Source organism: Monodelphis domestica, chromosome 5 (assembly GCF_027887165.1).
Source record: "Monodelphis domestica isolate mMonDom1 chromosome 5, mMonDom1.pri, whole genome shotgun sequence".
NCBI classification, from domain to species: Eukaryota; Metazoa; Chordata; class Mammalia; order Didelphimorphia; family Didelphidae; genus Monodelphis; species Monodelphis domestica.
This window is the reverse complement of record NC_077231.1, coordinates 203,449,527-203,470,435: the sequence shown is the minus strand read 5'-3', so window position 1 is coordinate 203,470,435 and position 20,909 is coordinate 203,449,527. Positions and strand designations below refer to the sequence as shown.

At 34.1% G+C, this 20,909-nt stretch overlaps 1 protein-coding gene across 4 annotated transcripts in view; it reads right to left on the bottom strand.

The window, feature by feature from the left end:
• MKLN1 (muskelin 1) overlaps window positions 1-20,909 on the bottom strand; it is a 242,854-nt gene that overhangs the window by 66,057 nt on the left and 155,888 nt on the right. For all 4 annotated transcript variants that reach the window (XM_001367124.4, XM_016426163.2, XM_016426164.2 and 1 more), the window contains 3 exons: window positions 20,602-20,814; window positions 3,390-3,611; window positions 2,467-2,596 (listed from right to left, as the gene is read on the bottom strand). In XM_001367124.4, coding sequence (XP_001367161.1) covers window positions 2,467-2,596; window positions 3,390-3,611; window positions 20,602-20,814 — 565 coding nt within the window. The remainder of the gene's footprint in view (window positions 1-2,466; window positions 2,597-3,389; window positions 3,612-20,601; window positions 20,815-20,909) is intronic.

The window sequence follows — 20,909 nt, the reverse complement described above, 5'->3', positions numbered from 1 at the left end:
AGCCAAGAAAACACTATGTACAATGATGACAACATTGTAGATGAAGGGGTAGCTGGGTGGTTCAGAGAGCCAGGCCTAGAGACAAGAGGTCCTAGGTTCAGATCTGACCTCAGACAGTTCCTAGCTATGTGATCCTGAGCAAGTAACTTAACTCCCATTAACCTAGTCCTTACTGCTCTTCTGCTTTGGAACCAATACACAGTACTAATTCTAAGACAGAAGGTAAGGGTTTTAAAAAACAACAATTATAGATGAAAAAACATCTATGTACATAAAAAAAAAACAAAAGTGAATGTTGCAAAATTATAAATAACAACAATGGTTCAAAAGAAGATATAAGATACCCATTCCTTTGCATGGTTAAGAAGTCCAAGGGCATAGTTTAGTATATATATTTTGACTTTTTCTATGTATTGATCAGTTTTGTTGAATTTTTTTTCCTCTCTATTTTTTCCTTTAAAAATATTGTTACATGAGATGGCTCTCCAGGAAAAAAATGGAAAAGAGGGCAAACTGAGGGAAATTTTGGTGATTCATTAAAAAAAGATACAAAAATTTTTATATTAAAAAATGATACTCATTGTCATGTTTTAGAGAATGTGCTTTATAAATGGGTTTGCTGAATGCAATTCTCTCTCTCTCTCTCTCTCTCTCTCTCTCTCTCTCTCTCTCTCTCTCATACACATACACACTGTAATAAGGTGGTATTGGGGATGGGATCTGATGGATAGATTTTGGCCAATATCAGATTGATAACTGTGGTTTGGGAATGCCAACAGAAACGCAATCCAGGCAGAGCCTGTACTGAAACCAGTACATAGATAACAAACCACAGAAACTAGGAGTGTATCTTATTAAATAAAAAAAAAGGTTGAGAGGGTAAGGGGAAATCTTATCACTGAGATTACTAACTAGAGTAACCCAAAATCTAATGCCTTCACATGAAGGATCTTCTTAGAGTTAAGTTCCTACACTATCTCCCTGACATGCTAAAGCTGTCCTAACGCTCTTGGTGGTAAGGGAGATACTGGCAATACCAGATCAGGCAGGGATCCAGGGGAAGATCCTGAATTCAAATGGACTTGGACCTCAGCTTACAACCAGCTTCAGATGACACAGGACAAAGACAGCTTCTTTAGATCTTCTTCAGGACACAGAGCACACAACTAGCAACACAGCAGTAACAAGATTGGGTCAAACTCCCAGGACATGGCAGCCACACCCTCCAGGATCAAATACACAGAGAAACAGACAGCCTAACAGTCCCTGAGGTTTTTTCCAGCTTAACCCCTTTGCAAGATTCTTCTGCTAGTCTCCTGCCACTGTGTTCTGCAAACCTAACTTTTCTTTATAACAATGCATGCGCGTGTATGTGTATACACACACACACACACACACACACACACGAAACGTACAAATACATTTAAGAATATTATGGATTACTCTTTAGAAGAATGGGGTGGTAGGAGGTCAGGGAGAGCAGCCAGATATCACAGTACATAGAGATCCAGGTCTAGAATGGGGAGGACACTTCCTGTGATGCTGGACAAGTCATTTAACTCCAATTGCCTAGTGCTTGCCTTTTTGTCTTAGAGTTGTTACTAAGACAGAAAGTAAGGGCCTTATAAAAAAAATAAGTAAATAAAAGAGCAGGGACCAGAAAACCACAAGAAACTTCAGGTGACTAAAAATTTTTATGTGTGTACAGATATTAAACATGCACACATAATAATCAGATTCTCAACAACTCTATATGTGTATATATACATATATCAATATGTATACAAATATCATACAAATATCAATACAATGAGAAATTTGAGGGGTAAAAGATCAGATAAGAGTTGAAAATTACATTTTATACTTTCTTTTATATTTAACAGAGGCATAAATGCAAAATCCATGTCGAGGCTTATTATAGTGTCAGCATTTAATTTCTGGATTTGCCAAGACTGTTATTTTAAAAATACAAAATTCTACTAAACACTATAATTCTTAAAATAACTATTAAAATCCCTAGTGATTCAACTAGAAGTTTTATATCCTAACTTCTTTTAGCATGATATAATGATCTAGAACTCCCAAAGTCCCATTGTGTTCTGTAAGTTTTAGAAGGGAGTAGCAATCTCTTTAAATTCTCGATTAGCACACAAGAACCCTCTTTTTAAAACAGGTTAGAAAGGTCACTGTGGTAAGAAGCAGAGGGTGGTGGAAAGATGGCCACCTATGTAACTCAGCAAAAAAAAAAATACAGAACATGGGGATATTTTTTTAGTTATTTGTTTTAGAAAAGATCTTTGTTCTCTACTAGAACTATGTAGCTGATTTATGCATATTTTTTACGATAACAAATTTTTTATGATAACAAATGCGTAGGAATTTAGGAACTTTCAAATCCCTTATTCTTGGAAAATACATATTCCATCTCCACCAATCAAGAAAATAAAGTTCATTAAAATCTCTTACCCATTCCAGAGTCTTTCTTGGTGCCATCTGATATGATGTCCACATGGTCACTATCTACATCATAACTGAAGAAATCATTCAGGTAGGTTTTTGATCTCTGACCACCGAATACATATAAGCAACGATTTTTCTGAAAATTGAAAAAATAATGGAAAAATGAGTAAAGCAAGGAACCAGTGATGTAGCATGATAGATGGAGACCAGTGTGAAAGAACTTACTCGTTAATAACCAGACCTTTAAGAAATTAGTTCTGGTTAATGTTTGAGAGCTAATGTAGTCTGGTAAGCAATGACTCAGGCTTTATAAAGTCAGTTCTTAAATTTGTATACTCATAGAATAAAACAGACAAGAAGATTGGCCTAGCAGAAAGAGGCTATATCTTGGAGTCAAGTACAGACTGGGTTCAATTTTTGCACCTGCCAAAACAGTACACTAGGCACCTCTTTAAGATTATAAAGTTATATGATAAGCAAAAATTCCTAAATATGGATTAAAAATGAAAATTATAAGATGGAAAGAGGGAAAAGAGTAATGTTGAAAATAATTTAGAGGAACATAATTTATTGTTACCTTTCATTGGCATGAAGGTATGAGTTGAAATAGCATTAAGATGGAGAAGGGTAATAGTGAAGCTTAATGTCAGAATCCCTAATAGCATAAGTGGAGAATAATATCAACTAGAAGTCTGGGCTGTCAGGTGAGAAGAAAATATGAACTGCTGAATGAATGAGACATTTCCCCCTATTCTAAAGTCACCAGAATGTCAAAAATCCAAGTCAATAGCTGCATCCCTTGATTATGTTGGTATTAAAAAAGATAGAATTTTAAATTTTGTTGTACAAAATTAAATATTCTACCCTTTCTTCACTAAAATGAGACAAACATTACAAATTTTGTAGTATAATCTCAATTATAGCCTTACTGAGTGGAAAAGCATGCAGTGTCCTATTCGGGACTGGATGTCCTCAGGTCCAGCATTACAGGAATCCTCTCGAAGAAGTTTCCAGGTTTGACATTGGCAGTTAAAAGCAAATAAACCACTGAATTGAGGTTCACTGGCTCTACTGTCATCTACACTGCCGTTACAAGTCAAAATTCTTCCACCAAAAGTATAGATCATGTGTTTTTCAGAATCCATACACATCTGCATGAAGAAAATAAATTGATTTTAGCATGTTCCTATCAACATGTTAAGGAATTAATGTATTTATGCATACTTTGTAGAATTTTAGAGAACCTGCAGTTCAGTTTTAAAATGCAAGAAACTACATAACAAAAATATTAAAAACATTTCAACAAAGACAATGGTTGTTTTAAAAATACTGTCCCAGGCTTTCTTTCTCCAGTGAGAGCTAAGACTTGGATTACAGAGCCAAATATTTTCTCTAAGTTGTACAAAAGCTTTTATCAAAAGCAGCAGAAGCTATTGACCTAAGTGAAGCTGAAGACTGCTTCCAAAGCCCCTTTCCAACTGTCCTGGGCTACTATCTAACAGCTCCCATTAATCATTTAACTTACAAACTAATTTCTTAACAATAACAGTGTGAAGTAGTGAAGACATTACTACAAACATTTTACAGATCACTGGGTCTTTGACCTAGAGTTAGAAACTTAAAGAGCTAAAGCTTACAGATGATTCTAAGAGCTAGTCCCTGAGGGGAAGTCTTCAATTTATCATTTTTGCAGTATGATTGTTTTTAAGTCTTTTAAAATAGGACGTTCTGATTCTAGGTTACTTTGAATTGTTTTACAATTTATATTTTAAAAATACCTCTATTTTTCTATGACCTGACCTAAAGTGAGAGTTTAATTAAATATCATAAGGCTTATTAACAGGCCCATTTTCATATGATTCTGAGAATAAAATTCTTTCTTAAAGTATTTATAAGCTAAAAAGTTCAAAATGGAAGGTATATCTAAATATGAGTGAAATTTATGTTTAAAGTTTAAATTTTGCATATAAAAACCCCACTCAAACTATATGTCTCAGTCTCCCTCACTCTCCCCTTAACAGCATATTAAATACATATTTCAACCAGCCTTGAACACTTAGCACAATACCTGGCACATAGAAGGTACTTAATAAATGTTTACTGACTAATTTAGAGGAAGCACGGTATAGTAAAAAGGCCACTGGATTTGGAGAGTAGAGGACATGTGTTCAAACCGCAGCCCTATAAACACTTATTCAGTGACTTTGGCCAAGTCATTTCATCTTTCTGGACCTTACTGAGATGTGGAATAAATGATGATGATTATTATGCCAGTAATGATAACATAAGTAAAAGTTATATTGGACCTCTATGTGCCAGGCCTTATGCTAAGTATTTTACAATTATTATCTCATTTAATCCTCACAACAACCCTAGGCGGCAAAAGCAGTTATTTTTACCATTTTATAGTTGAGGAAGCTGATCCAAAGATAAGTAACTCACCCAGAGTCACAAAGCTATAAGTATCTGAGGCTAGATATGAACTCAGGTCCTCCTGACGTCAGGCTTAGCACTCTATCATTCTATCCATTAGGGCACTAATAAGGCACTTTCCAGCTTTAAATCAATGATCCTAAATAATCGAATAATTTCCCATATCTCTTATATAAGTCATTCACATCTACAACTCATACCTGTTTTCTTTCTCCCCTCTGATAAGGTAATTTTTGCAAAGTGTTATAGAGGGAGGAATGTTTAAGTTCTATTACCCAGAGGAGTGACTTTGCAATGTGACAGAATGTTGAAAAGTTTAAGTCCCTTTGATTTTAATTTTTTTAAATAGGGAGTTATTGTAATTATATGTAAAAATTTTCATTTATTTGCTTGTTACCTTAAACCACTCTGTTAAATGCCTTCTTCCTCCACTCCCATTAGAGAAGGCATCATTTGATAAAAAGATATATATCTATTCATTCATCCATCCATCCATCTATCTATCTTTCGATTTATCAGTTTTTTTCTCTAGAAGTGGACATACACAAGTCACATTCTTCAATTATTTACATTGCTGTATATATAATGTTCTCCTGCTTCTGCTCATTTCACTATTTATAATTTCATGTAGTCCTTTCCATGTTTTACAAAGTTAACCTGTTCATCATTTCTTACAGCACAGTAGTATACCATCAAAATCATATGCCACAATTATTAAGACATTCCCTAACAGATGAGCATCCCCTTCAATTCCCATCTTGGCCACCTCAAAGAGAGCAGTTATATTAGTGTCCCCATTTTCCCACATCCTCATCATTTGTCGTTTTTCACTTTTATCATTCTAGTCAATCTGATAGGTATGACATATCTCAAAGTTATTTTGACTTGCAATTCTCTAATCAATAATGATTTATGGTAATTTTTCATTAACATATATGTGGCTTTGATGTCTTCATACAAAAACTATCTATTCCTATCTTTTGACCATTTACCAACTAAGGAATGGCTTATATTCTGACACAGTTCTCTATATATTTTAGATATGTGACCTCCATCTGAGAAACTGCCTATAAAATCCCCCCAAACATGTAATCTTAGCTATGTTAGTTTTATTTGTACAAAAACTTTTCAATTTAGTTTATTGAAATTCATTTTACATTTCACAATGATTTCTCACTCTTGAATATTGATAAATTCCTCTCTTCTCCATGAATCTGATGGGTAATATATTCCATGCTCTTCTAATTTGCTTATGCCTATGTCATGTATCCACTTTGATCTTATCTTGGTAAATGGTGTAAGAAACTGGCATATATCTAGTTTCTGCCAGATTGCTTTTCAGGTTTCCCAATAATTTTTACCAAATACTTCATTGTTATTACAAAAACTTGGAACTTTACTTTCGTCAAACACAAGATTACTCTAATCTCTTACAACTGTTTATTGTATGTTCTGTTCCACTGATCTAATTTTCTATTTCTTAGTCAGGACCAGATAATTTTGATCATTACTGTTGTATTACAGTTCAAAATATTGTTCTACTAACCCTCTTTTCTTATTTTCATTAATTCCTTTGATTTCCTTTATTTTTTTGTTTATCCAAATGAATTGTTATTATTTTTTTCTGGTTCAATAAAATATTTATCTTCAGTGCTTACTGCAGTGCCTATCTAGTGCAAGGCAAGCATTTAGTAGATGCTTGCTGACAGACTGGGTCAAAGACAGAGAGACTTGTAGTCAGAAAGGCCTAGGTCCACATCCAATAGTCTTTCTACTATATCACTGTGCCGTTAATTAGCATTACTTCAATGTTCATCTAAACTAATTCCACAAAGATGAAGAACACACATTTCTCTGCTATGAAAATGAAATGAACAAGACAATGAAGCATATTTTTATTCTTGTGTTTTATCTCCCCTCGCTTAAGTCTGTTCTGCTCTCTGAATCCTTTCACTTTTACAAACTGAGTCTCTTTACTAAGCTTGGGAGTTCCATCACCAATTGCTCATTGGACATTTCAAACTAAATGTTTCATTGGTTATGTTTGTATCCCCAGTATTTAGCAGTGTCTTGTCATTTAATATGCACTTTAACAAATGTGTGCTGATTACTAAATAATTTCTGTCTTGGAAACATCTCAGACTAAATATATCCAAAACAAAACATAATCATCTTTTACCATTTTCTAGACTTCCAGATTCATAACACTCTCATTCCTCACTCTCTTGTTACATCATATATCCAATCAGTTTTAAAATCTTGCCATATCTATATCTAAAAATCCAACCCCTTCATTCTACTCATAAAGCCAGCCATCACCTTAAGTTCACAACTTAATCATCTCCTGCATAGACTACTACAATGGACTTCTTGAGTCCCTGACTCAGTTCTCTCTTCCGAGTCTGGTTCATTCTCTACAGAATTGCTTCAGTGCCTTTCCTTAAGCACTTATCTAACCACTTATACTAAATATATTCCAGTGGTTCCATAAACTCAGTCATCAAATATGACAAATTTCTGTGTTTAGCTTTGAAAGTCCTTCATAAATTCCCACCTCATTATATACTACTCTTTATCCTGCATTCAACAATAGAACCCAAAATGGCCTTGTCTCTAATTCTCCATCTCCTGTATCCACATGGCTTTGCATTAGACTGGGACATATGCATGACTCACTTCCAAAACAGTGAATCATTCTTTTCCTTAAAAAAAAAAAAGAGCTCAGGTGTCACATTGTACAAAACTTCTTTCATGATACCCCACAGCTGCCACTGCTTTCTTTCCTTTTCCTTTCTAAAACTTTTACCTTTCCTCTCAGAATCAATACCGAGTTTCAGTACAAGGCAGAAGAACAGTAACTAGGGTTAAGTGACTTACCCAAAGTCACAGAGCTAGAAGTGTCAGAGGCCAGATTTGAACCTAGGATTTCCTGAATGTCTTCTTTTCTTCTTTATATTTATATGGTAATTAATACTATATTAATTATACAGGTACCAAAGTTTCCCCCAAAAGCACTTTAAGAAAAAGAAGTGTTTTGTACTTTGTATTTCTATCTCTAGTGCCTATGAAAATGTCTGTCACCAATAAATGCTTCCTTGTTGGTTTCTAAAAAGTGCCAAAGATGTGCAACTTGCTAGTTTAAAATTTTTGTTATTTTTTTTCTTCTATGGCTGCATTTTTTGGGGAAAAAAAAAGTATTTTCATTTCAGTTTCAAATTCTCTCATCCTTCAGTCCCTACCTGACTCATTGATAAGGCAAGATATGATATCCATACAGATGAAGTCACGTAAAACATATTTCTCCATTAAACGTGTAACTTAAAAGGAAAAGAAATAAAGAAAAAAAAGCTTCCATCTGCACTCTGAGTCCATCGGCTCTCTCCCTGGAGATGGGTAGCATTTTATATCTTGAGTCCTATGAAGCTGAGGTGGATCATTATATTGATTAGAATTACTAAATATCTCATAGTTGATTATTTTTACAATATTGCTATTATAATGTAGATTGTTCTCCTGGTTCTGCTCACTTTACTTTGTATAAGTTTATGTCTTCCCAAGATTTTATGAAACCATTTCTTTCATCAGTGCTCACAAAACAAGAGTATTACGTCACATTCCAATGCAATGTTATCTGATCATTTTCCAATTGATGGGCATCCTCACAGTTTCTAACTTTTGCCGAAAAGAGCTGTTCTAAATATTTTTGTACATATTGGGTCTTTTTCCTTTTTCTCTGATATCCTTATAGGTTAGACCTAGTAACAGTATTCTGGGTCAGAAAATATTACACAGTTTTATAACGCCTTGGACATAATTCCAAACTATTCTTCTAGAGTAGTTAGATTAGTTCACAGCTCCACCACCAGTGCAGTAGTGTAACTACTTACCCACATTTCTCATGATCTCTTCTATCATCCTAGCTAATATGATGGGTATGAGATGGTACCTCAGTTATTATGTAATCAAATTTATCCATGTTATCTACTTTGAACCTATTTATTTCCCATTTGTTCATGAATTCCGCTGTCCATATATCTCAAAGATAATTTCTTGCATGCTCCTCTAACTTCTTTATGATCCTACCCCTTATATCTAAGTGTCTATTTTGATCTAATTTGGATAAAATGTTTAATACCTAGTTTTTACCAGATTACATTCCAATTTTCCCAGCAGTTTCTGCCAAAGAGTTCTTGTTTTCAGCTTATGAAAACATTAAGTTATTAAGCTTAGTTACTTAGGTATACTAATGACTAATCCCTCTATTTTTTAGCCATTACCAAACTGTTTTGATAAACACTTTATAATATAGTTGTAGCAGTTAAAATTAGTTTCTCTGCTAGAAGTATTATATTTTTAGAGGTTTATTAAAGATTAAGAATTAAAGAAAATACAAAATAAGAAAGCACATGTCTAGGCCCAGAGAGCCCATTCAGCCGCGTGTGCCCAGACACAGAAGCCAAGAGAGATATGTGTTTGGAAGCACAAGCAGGAAGAGAGAGAGAAAAAGGCGGAGTTCGTTTTAAAAACCCCTCTCTCCTTGTGGCCCAGGTGATATCACCTGGGATCACGGGGAACTCTGGGAGCTACCAAGGACTCCTGGGAATTGAAGTCTGGGGTTCAAATCTCCATTTTTACATAGTCTGAGATCTGGTACAGATAGTATGCTTCCTTCACATATTTTTTGTTTTATTGATTCCATGAAAACTTTTGACCTTTTGTTCCTCCAAATGAATTATATTTTTTTTCCTAGTTTTATAAAGTAATTCTTTGGTAGTTTGATTGGTGTAGCACTGAATAAGAAAGTTAATTTAGACATTATCATCATTCATATTACATTGACTCAGCCGACCAAAGAATATTTCTCTATTTTTGTGTTAAGCTTTAAAAAAATTTTTATGAAGAATGTTTTATAATTGGGTTCACATAGTTCCTCTTTGTATCTTGTACACACCTAAGTAGATAACTAAATATTTTATACCATTTAAAGTTATTTTAAGTGGAATTTCTCTATCTCTTGATACTGGATTTTGTGGTTAGAGACATGCTGGTGATTCATGTGGATTTATTGCCATGTCTAAAGTTAATTGTTTCAATTAGATTTTTCGCTCACAAACTAGGGTTTGCTGAGGATCATTATATCATATACAAGAAGTGCTAATTTTGTTTCCTCATTATTAACGATAAGTCCTTTAATTTCATTTTCTTATAACTATAGATAGCATATCTAGTACAATATGGAATAATAATGGTGATGATGGATATCGTTGCTTCAACACTGATGTTATTAGAAAAGTTTCCAGTTTATCCCCATTACAAATAAAAGTTATTTTTTAATTTATATATATACTACATATTTTATGAAAAGCTCATTTATTCTTAAGGTTTGAAGTCTTTTCTAGTGATATAATTATATGATTTTTGTTCTTATTTTTGAAGATCAATTATGATTACATATTCTTTTTAAAATATTGTGTTTTCCCCATTACATGTTAAAAAAAAACACAATTTTTTAAGATTAAAAAAAAATTTCAAATTCCAACTCTCCTCTAAAAAGGCAAGTAATTTGATATAAACTATACATGTGAAATTATGTAAAATACATTCCATATCAGGTATGTTGTAAAAGAAAACAGAGAAAAAAGGTTGCTGAATTTGTCTATAAAGCCTTTATGCCCTATAGTTAAGAAATAGGTATTTTCCTTTCTATTCCCATTTCATGTTCTCCATAGGGCTATTATATCTAATTTTTCTAAAAAATTTTTCATCTCTTTAACTTCTTTCTTCTTTACATAATGATTAGTCATCGATATATGAGAGAAGTAAACTGAGTACCCCCATTAGTATGATTTTTCCTGTCTATTTCCCCCATAACTCATTTAACTCTTCCTTTAAGAATTTGGATGTTAGGGTGTAGCTAAATGGCTTAATGGATTGAGAGCAGGCCTGGAGATGGAAGAATTTCCTAGCTGTGTAATCCTGGGCAAATCATTTTGCCCCTACTGTCTAGCCCATACAGGTTTAAAAACAAGAATATGGATTCAACACCATTTGATACATATAGTTCAGTATTAATATTAGTAGGATATGGTACCATTTAGCAAAATGTGGTTTCATTGATTATCTATTTTAATTTGGATAAACTAACTTCTAATTTGTCAAAGATCACAACTACTAGCCATGCCTTTTTTTTTTAACTTTAGCTAAAGAATAATGGATTCTGATTCAGACTTTTAATTGTCTTTCTATTTTAAGTATATCTCTTATAAATAACATTTCTAGGTTTTGATTTCTTATCCATTCTGCCATCCTCTTCCACTTTATGGGTTAATTTATCATATTCAGTTATGAGTGCTAACTAACTATATATTTTGCTCCATCTAATTCTTTCCTATTTATCTTTCTCTTTTTATCTGATCTCCTCTTTTAAAGTCAGTTTAACTACTCACCACTGACTTCCTAAATCATCTCTTACCACAACATCACCTGTCCTGTCTCATAGTACCTTGTACTACTCTCACCCCTCTAAGGTCAAAATGAATTTCTATACCCAACTCTGTGTGTGTTCTGCCCTCTTTGAAACGACAGATTCATAACACTTCAAGTCTTGTCTGCCTTCCATTCTCCAAAAAGGAGAAAACACACACACACACACACACAAAACTCCCAACTTCCTGGCATATCTCTTTTATGTGTGATAATTTCCCCTTTTCTTCTTTCCCCTAGGCCTTCCCTCAAGTGCTTTCCTCCTTCAAATCCTTCCATTTTTCTTTGAGATCATTTCAACATGATATACTTACAGCAATGCTCTCTAAGAAGACTTAATTGTCCTAATGATGGTTTAAGTTCTAAATTCTGTATCTTCTTAGGAATATAAACACCTTAACCATTACTCACTTAAAATGTCTTATTTATGTTGACCTTTTTGTGATTTTCTTGAGTTTTATCTTTCCTTGATCTATTTTCCTGGTCAGTTATTTTTTTCCATTAGATATTTCACCTTTTCTTCTCTTTTCTTAATCTTCTAACTTTGTTTTATTGTTTCCTGATGTATCACGATGCAGGCAGACATTAGCTTCCATGTGGTCAATTCAGATTTTTAAGGAGCTATTTTCTACAGCAAGCATTTGTTGTACCTCTTTTGCCATGTAGCCTGTTCTAATTTTTAAGGGTATGTGTGTGTATTTCTTTCAAGAGGCTGTTAATTCTCTTTTCTTAATATTCTTGCATAGCTTTCACTCCTTTCCCAATTTTTCCTCTAGTACTTATATGTGAGTTTGAATATCTCTTCCTTTTCCTTTTTAAAGCTCTTCTAGGAATTATTATTAGATGTGCCTAATCTGCATTTTTTCCTTTGAGGATGTTTGCATTTTTAAGCCAGTTTTTCTTCTGAGTTTGTATGTTAAAGCTTCCTGTTTACTTAGGAGCTTTTTCCGTTTTTCTGTGGTTGTTCATTTTTCCAGCTTATTTCTTAACTTTGGGCTTTCTTATATGAGTTCTGCTCACTTCTAAGGGTGGAGGGGATATCTAGCCCAATCCTATGATTTTTATATTCTTCTACTGCTATCATACCTATGTCTGGGAGCCTGAAGGTTTTTAGTGTTTTGAAGATGGTTCTGGTCACTGGCTTCATATTCTGCACTCTGGTCCTTACCCAGGTAGGGTCCTTGATCTCTCATGATTATAAATACTTCTCTCTGCCCATGGAACTTCAACCTGGAATTGGGTAGTAAGTGATGGAGATGACAAATGTTGCCTGATCCTATGCCCAGTGTTAGTACAAGGATATTCTGGTCTTGTCTCCTTCTTGTCCCTGGGCACTCCTTACATTACCACTGCATTCAAAACTCATAGCCTGTTCTGCTTCCACTGTGTTGTACTACTTTCCATTGGCTAGAGTTTACTTGTCTTCACACAACACTTTGTCTAAACTAATCTGTTCTGTATTGGAAAACTCTATCACTTACTTTTTGTTGATTTTATACTCAGAATTCAAATTAATGTGCCTTTTAAAGAGGGGAAACTCAGCAGAAATGTTGACTTCACTCTGCCATCTTGGCCCAGCCTCCACTGCTGCATTTTTCAATCTTCTTGAGCCATTCATCTCCACAAAATCAAATATTCCAATAAGGTTTTCTACCATCTTTTGAAAGTTACCAATATTCTTTTTAATATTAATTTTTCCACCCAGAAATGTTTCTAACAAATAAATTATTTATATTCAATCACTAAACAAAATTAACTTGCTAGGTATATAGAAAATCTGTAACTGTCAAGAAATGAGCTCACACTGACAATTTCTTTTTTCAAAACTGTTTTAAATATTCTCTGAATATGTCTCTAAAACTAATGAGCTTTCCCCCGTTTAAAAAATATTGTTTGTTTTCAACATTTGAAGAAATTTTGAGTTTCATCATTCTACATCCCTCCCACCTCTCTCTCACCCATTGAGAAGGTAAGCAATACATCAATTATACATGTCAAGTCAAATAAAACATATTTCCATATAATTGGGGGATTTTTGCACAAAAAAAAAAGCAAAGATAAAGAAAGTGAAAAATTATGCTTCAATTTATACTCAGAGTTCATCAATTCTCTCTCTGACCATGGAACACATTTTGCATCATGAGTCCTCTGCAACTGTCTTGGATCAGTACATTAATAAAAGTAGCTAAATCTTTCACAGTTAATCACTGCTACAATATCGCTACTACTATGTGCAATGATCTCATAGTTCTGCTCCTTTCACTTTGTATCAGTTTATAAAGCTAATCCTAAATTTTTCTGAAATTAATTTCATCATTTCTTATTGCAAAATAAGTCTACATTCTATACACCACAACTTGTTCAGCTATTTTGTAATGATGGGTATCTCCCAATTTCCAATTCTTTGTCACGACATAAAGGGATTCTGTAAATATTTATGCTACACACAGGTCAAATATAATGAGCTTTTAAATTATTTCTGCAACATTACAACATAGTTTTCTAAACAGACCTAAAAATTATGTAGTCATAATTCAACTAAAAATTCTTAACGTTTCAAAATTCGTTTCCAAATAAAATTCAAACATCTCATCCTGGCACTTCCCCTATTTCACTGAATAGTTGTTTAGTGTTCGCATGTTGTTCTGACTCCAGGCCTTTGCTTCTGCTGTTTCTTATACTTAAGGGAAAAAATTGAGTGTGTATTTTCAGCAAAAATTTTCATTCTACTTTCCCAACACAACCTGCCCCACCAAGAACAAAAGAAAAAGAAAATCTATTATATATAGGATATAATGTGTAATAAAACAAAAGATAATTTTGTAGTGGCCATAAACAAAAAATAAAAAAAGTTTCATTCTGTACTATGAGTTCTCCATTCCTCTAGCAGGAGGTAACAGGTTTCATTGTCAGTTTTCTGAAAATCATGGTAGGTCATTATATTTACAAGAGTTCGTACTTTCAAAGTTATTTTCTTTATCATTGTTATCATTATATAAATTTTCTTGGTTCTGTTTACTCTGTAGCAATTCACAAGTCTTGCCACATTTCTCTCAAACTATTTCATCATTTCTTACACTACAATAACTTTCCATCACATTTACTATAACTTTGTTCAGTCATCCCTCAATTTTAGGGTAATTGCTGCAGATTCTCATTCTTTGCTACCTCAAAAAAAAAAAACCCCAATAAATATTTTTGTATATATTCTGAGTCTGTTTTGTATAAGACTAGCCCCTCCTTTAATTTAATCTTTTCCTCTTTTTCTATTTCCCTGTTGAGTAGAATATAATTTTGATTTGGGTGTGTGTGTGTTCTTTTCTCTAAAATATTATATGACTTTAACTAATATTTGTGTCTGATTTCAGAAGAAGGGATTACTAAAGAGCTAATTACAAGGTCAAAGAGAACAACAACCCCTGTGGGATTGATGAGGATCTATGCCAAGCAGAGGACTTGTTTTGGGGTTCAAGGAAGCAGCTGTTTGGCAAATCCAGAGGTTGTATTTCACCATGCCAGGTTTCTAAAAGTACCTTCATTTGGCCTTCATTTTGGCTCCCCACTTCCTGAGATTAAAGGAAAAACCAAACCAGGAAATTGTACTTCCCTTTTACCTCAGACTTTTGTCCCCTTTTCTCTTTTATAGTATGGCAATTTTCTATAGTCCTGGATGCTGATGGGTAAGTGCAATATCGCTGCAATTGTTCTGCTTGCTCATAGGACATAAACTACTTTAACTGAAATTCTAGGGTGATTCTAGTAGGGGATTATATAATTATCCTAAAATCCAAGGTCTAAGATCTTTTAAATCAATTTTAGGAAAAGAATATCGCCAACAACCCAAATCAAGAAAGTAGATCTTCTGGAGAAGATGCCATAAGGATGCTTAGATGCCTAGAAATCACACAATACATCAAGAAATCGAGTGATTGATCTATAGGGGATTGAACCTATCATTTACTCTGAATGTAAACTCTTATGCCAAAGGGGAATGCCCCCACTTGGCTTTTTGTCAATGCATCTATCAATTATTTTTTTTTCTTCTTCCTTTCCTTCTCATCCCCCATATTATTATAATTCCCTCTATGTAAGGTAAAATATTTTATATACCTCTAGTAAGAGAATCGTAAATATATGGGCACCATATGTAGAATGATTCACTGAGGAGACCTGACATGTTAATCTCCAAGAAAACCCTGTTGAGATTTAACATGTTGGTCTCCCAAAGAATCACCGGGGAGATTGTATGGAGGAAATTTACTCTCCCCTCCTTTCTTGGGTCACACAGAGTCTGCATCTGAACTTGACCTGAACATGATTCAGATATGAAAGACAGGATAAAAAAGATGAAGCAGACATAAAGTGTGATGCCTCTCTTATCTCTAGCAGCCCACCAAGAAACTCATATTCTGGGTTGCTACTGGAAGTAGCCATGTGAGTAGTAAAGTAGGCCACTTTACTCTATCTATTTCTCTTCTTTTACCTTCCAAGTAAGTCCAATAAACTTTATTAAAATCTAAGGACCAGAGTCTTAATTTAATTAAAATATCTGACCAGTTCAGATTAAAGTAATATTAAACTGACAGATATGCATCCTCATCCCCCCTTCCTCCCAGATTGGGTAGATGTTTCTTGCACAGTCTAATTAAATAAGATAATTTTCTCTCCCCTACCAAAAGTATATTTCTCTTCCCTTCTCGTTTATTTCATTTCTGTTCTTAAGATTATCAAGACTTAACAAACCTTCTTTATCCCAGGCCTTAGACTCCCTCTGTGAGTCCTAATGAACGTTATAACTTGTTTGAATATAAGCAGTTTATCCTAATTTGGTCCTTTATCATTGCTCATTCAAGTTTACTTTTTCATGTTTTTCTTTACTACTGTGTTTGAACTGAAAAGCTTCTCCATATTTTGGTCTTTTCATCAGAAATTATTAAAAATTCTACTATTTCACTCAAGATCCATTTCCCTCAACCCCGAAGTATTATATAGTCAGTTTTGCTATGTAAACCTGTAACTGTTGCTTTCCAGAATATCAGCCCCTAAGCTTAATAGAGAGGGGTGTGTTAAATCATGAGTAATCCTTACTATATCTCTTTGGTACCAGAATTCTTTCTTTTTGGTTGCTTGCTGGTTTTGTTTTTTTTTGCTTTACTGGAGTCTCTGGATTTAAGTGATGATGTTCATGTGAGTTTTTCTTGGAGCCATTAAGCCCAGAGGTCTTGACAAGGTCATAAGTGGTAACCAAGAGGTCACAAAGTGGCTCTTTGGCAAAATGGAATTGCCCACTCAGCCCCTTCTATATGACTTCTCTCATTAACATCCCTTACTAATGGAATTGACATGATTGTTGTCCCCTCCCCAGCCTTAGAAGGAATAATATAAGAGCAAAAGACTTACACTCCATTTCCCCAAAACATCACCAAAAGATCAGACTCAAATTCAAACCCAAGACTACCATGGGTTAACTTTTACTTAGGTACATAATTCCCAGCAAAGCTGTAACCACAAGCCAAGCCCAGAATATTCCCACTCTCAGAAACTTATTCTCCTGAAGCCAGCATACAAATTAATCATAAAGGCCCATTCAAAATGTGCAGGTAAACAAAGTTTCAACATACCTCAGTGACTCGAATTCACTAACCAGAAACTCCCCTTCATAGAAAATTCCTGCTAACCCTGAGAAATGATCAGGCCAATAATTAATCTGAGTTGTGTTCTCAGTACCTCCTCTGATCTTTCAACCCCAATGTTATGATGGTTGAATCGTCTTTAAGAATTTCTGATTATTTCTTTTCATTAAAAGTAATGAGCAAATTTTCCTTGATTGTTTGTAAGCTTAAGATACACAGGGTAATGAGAAAATTAAGCCACCTATGACAAAATCATTTACCTTAAGCAAAACCTTTATTCATTCTGTCAAAATCAATAATCACAATCCAAGAATATGGTATGATCTCAGAATGTTAATAAAGTGATTTGTTAAAAGTTAATGTATCACTTTTCCAATTATCTTTATTTGAGCATGTGTTTTAGGTAATGCATCTGTGTGCCAAGAAAATGGGTATAAGAATAAACCCCAAGGCTGGGTATGTAGGAGCAGCCTACATTTTGCAAAGCTTGGTCCTGGCTGAAATATATGCATAGCTGTCTCTCACCTGCCAAGAACCCCTGAAGTCACGAGTAGAGGTGGACCTTGCCTGTGGCAAGTTTTCATTTGGGGGTTTCATTCAAGAGATAATCCGTGGATTCTTTCTTATTCTACTTTGTCTTCTGTTTAAAGAGTTATAAGGCATTTTTAAGATTTCTTGAAATATGATGTTTAGACTGTCTTAAGACATTTGGCAAGTCCAATGATTCTTAATTCTTTTTCCTCCTCAATCTATTTTCAAGATTAGTTGTTTTTGCCATAAGATACGCTACATTTCCTTCTATTTTGTTTCAGCCTTTTGATTTTTCTTTCTCAAGTGCTTTCATTTATTAAAAAAAAAATTTTAATGCTTTCTTAAAAAAAAAACAAAAACAAATAACTCACATTTCCTCCAGGAATTTTAGCCAACTTTGTATTCCTGTGATGTGCTTTTCTTTGGAGCTTATTTGGAGATGTGGAGTCATTATCTTCTGTGATCATGTCTTGAATTGCCCTGACACTTTATTGCCTCTTCATGGTGGCATTATTTTCCTATTTGTGTATTCTTTCAATCTACTTTATATTGGTCTTAATGTAAGAACTAGGTTCGGCCACATGCTTACATATCAACCTAAACAGGGTACTACCACACTCTCTGTCTATACATTTTTCTTCTATTATGATAATGACAAAAAAGAGTTACAACTATCATTTTTCCATGTAAGAAAATAAAAAAACTTAGACCTTATTGAAACCCTTAAAATTTATGTTTCTCTTATATTTGGAATCAAGTTTTCTGTTTAGATCTGGTCTTTTTGACAGGAATGTTTCTCTTTTATTAAATGATCATTTTCCCCCTGAAAGAATAGTCAGTTTTAATAGGTAGGTAATTCTTGGTTGTAAGCCTAATTCCCTTGCCTTCTGAAATATGTTAAAATCCATAAATCCTTCAATGCAAAAGCTGCAAAATCCTGTATAATCTTGATTGGGGCTTCATGATATTTGAATTGTTTCTGGTTATTTTCTCCTTGGCTAGGGAGCTATATTACTTGGCTATTAACATTCCTGGGAGTTGTCATTTGGGGACTTATGCAAGAGGTGATGTATGGATTCCTTCAATTTCTATTTTACACTCTTGTTCAGGAATATCAGGGCACTTTTGTTTGATAATTTCTTATAATATAATACTTAGGATGTTTTTGATCATTACTTTCAGGTAGTCTAATAATTCTTCGATTGTTTCACCTGGATGTATTTTCCAGGTCAGTTTTCTTTCTTTTTTAAATGAGATATTTTCTACTATTTTTTTATTCTTTTAATTTAATTTTACTGTTTCTTGATGCCTTATTAAGTCATTGCTTTCTATTCTAATTTTTAAAGAATTACTTTCTTCCATGACCTTTTGATAATCTTATTCCATTTGGTCCATTCTACTTTTTTTTTACCGCCTTTTCTAGATCAATTCTGGTTTGTTTTTTTTGTTTTTTTTTTTAAGTTTTGGAAATTTTTATTTAATTAATTTAGAATATTTTTCCACGATTACAAGATTCTGGTTCTTTCCCCCACCTCCCTCCCATAGCTGACACACAATTCCACTGGGTTTTATATGTGTCAACTGATTAAGAACTATTTGCATACTATTGATATTTATACTAGCATGATCATTTAGAGTCTATATCCCCAATCATATCCCCATCAACCCATGTGATCAAGGAGTTGTTTTTCTTCTGTGTTTCTATTCCCACAATTCTTCCTCTGTATGTGGATGGTGTTCTTTCTCATAGGACTCTCCAGAATTGTCTTGGATGGATCATTACATTGCTGCTGGTAGAGAATTCCTTACATTCGATTATACCAGAGTGTATCAGTCTCTGGGTATAATGTTCTCCAGGTTCTGCTCCTTTCACTCTGCATCAATTCCTGGAGGTCATTCCAGTTCACATGGAATTCCTCCAGTTCATTATTCCATTGAGCACAATAGTATCAATTCTGTTTTTTTTAAGCTGTTTTCTTTTTGCAATACTTTTCATTTATTTCCCCTATTTTTTCTTCCATCTCTTATGTGATTATTGAATTCATTTTTGAGTTGCTCTTTTCTGAGACAAATTGCCATCTTTCTTTGAAAGTTTTGCAAGTAGTTGTTTTACTCTCACTGTTCTCTACTGAATCTGTACACTGGTCTTTGTCTACATAAAATTTTTCTATGGTTAGTAATTTTTTTTGCGGTTTTCTCTTTCTCTCAACTGTTTTTTGCCTGTGCACTAAATATTTTGAAAACTGTTGATTCTATTTCCTCTGCTGAAAGATTGCAGGACTCAGCACTTTGAGCTAATTTGACCTGGGCTAAGGGCTTACCCAAAGCCCAAGTTTGAAAAGGCCAAGCTCTAATGACTTTCAGTTCTCACTGTGGGATGGTGCTAGAACTTGGGATTTCAAGGGGTATTTGTGGGGTGCTCTGCTATTGGCTTCGGCAGATCCTGAAGTTGGCCTATCCCACACTTAAAACCTGGTGCAATAGGTATGGGGTAATCAGTCAACACTCCTCTGTGTGCATTTTGGTTCCCCCTATCCCATGAAAATCAACTCTCTCTGCATTCTTTTCAAATTGTTTTCTGCAAGAGAGCCCCCTCACTGTTTCCTTGTTGGTTTTGACTCTTGTTCTTCTGAGGTACTATTTTAAGAGATGTTTGAGAGGATTCGCAGACTGGTTCCAGCTTTTGATGTGACTAAGCCACAATCCTAGCTCTATCCCATCTGACATATTTTTAGTGGGGAAGTACTGGGCTAGTCCAGTTTCTACTTTATTTAGGTATTGAATGCTATTTAATTCTAGGATCTCAATGACAGTATGAGATAGGAACCTATTAAATTTTGGTGTTCCCAAAGGGATTGGATGAAGGATAGAGTCTGATTATTTACACACAATCCATCCCGCATTTAATTACTGCAAGTCCTGACCTGAGTCTAGGTTTGTTATCTGAAAATATTCAATATAGGAATCACGAATGGTTCAGGAATTGAACAGAATTTAAAATAAAAGAGCAAAAATTTCTTAAGAGATACAATTATAAAAGGTATTTATCACTCTACCACACCTGATGATCAAACACCAACTTGGGTCCTCCATCAGCAGCAGTGTCCTCACTTAGCAACATCCATGTGTTTGTATCAATGTCATAGCGGTAGAAGTCACTTTTCAGAGATTTACTATTTCTCACAGAGGAATCCAAGTAACGTCCCAGTGTATAGATTTGTCTTCTTTGAATGTCAATACACATTTTATGACAAGATCTGGCACTAGGTCCATTCTGTTAAAAAAAAAATGTAGCATTTATTAGAAACAAAAATAAATATGAGGACTTAAATACTGTTTTTCTTCTATATGATTTTTCTGAAAGGTATT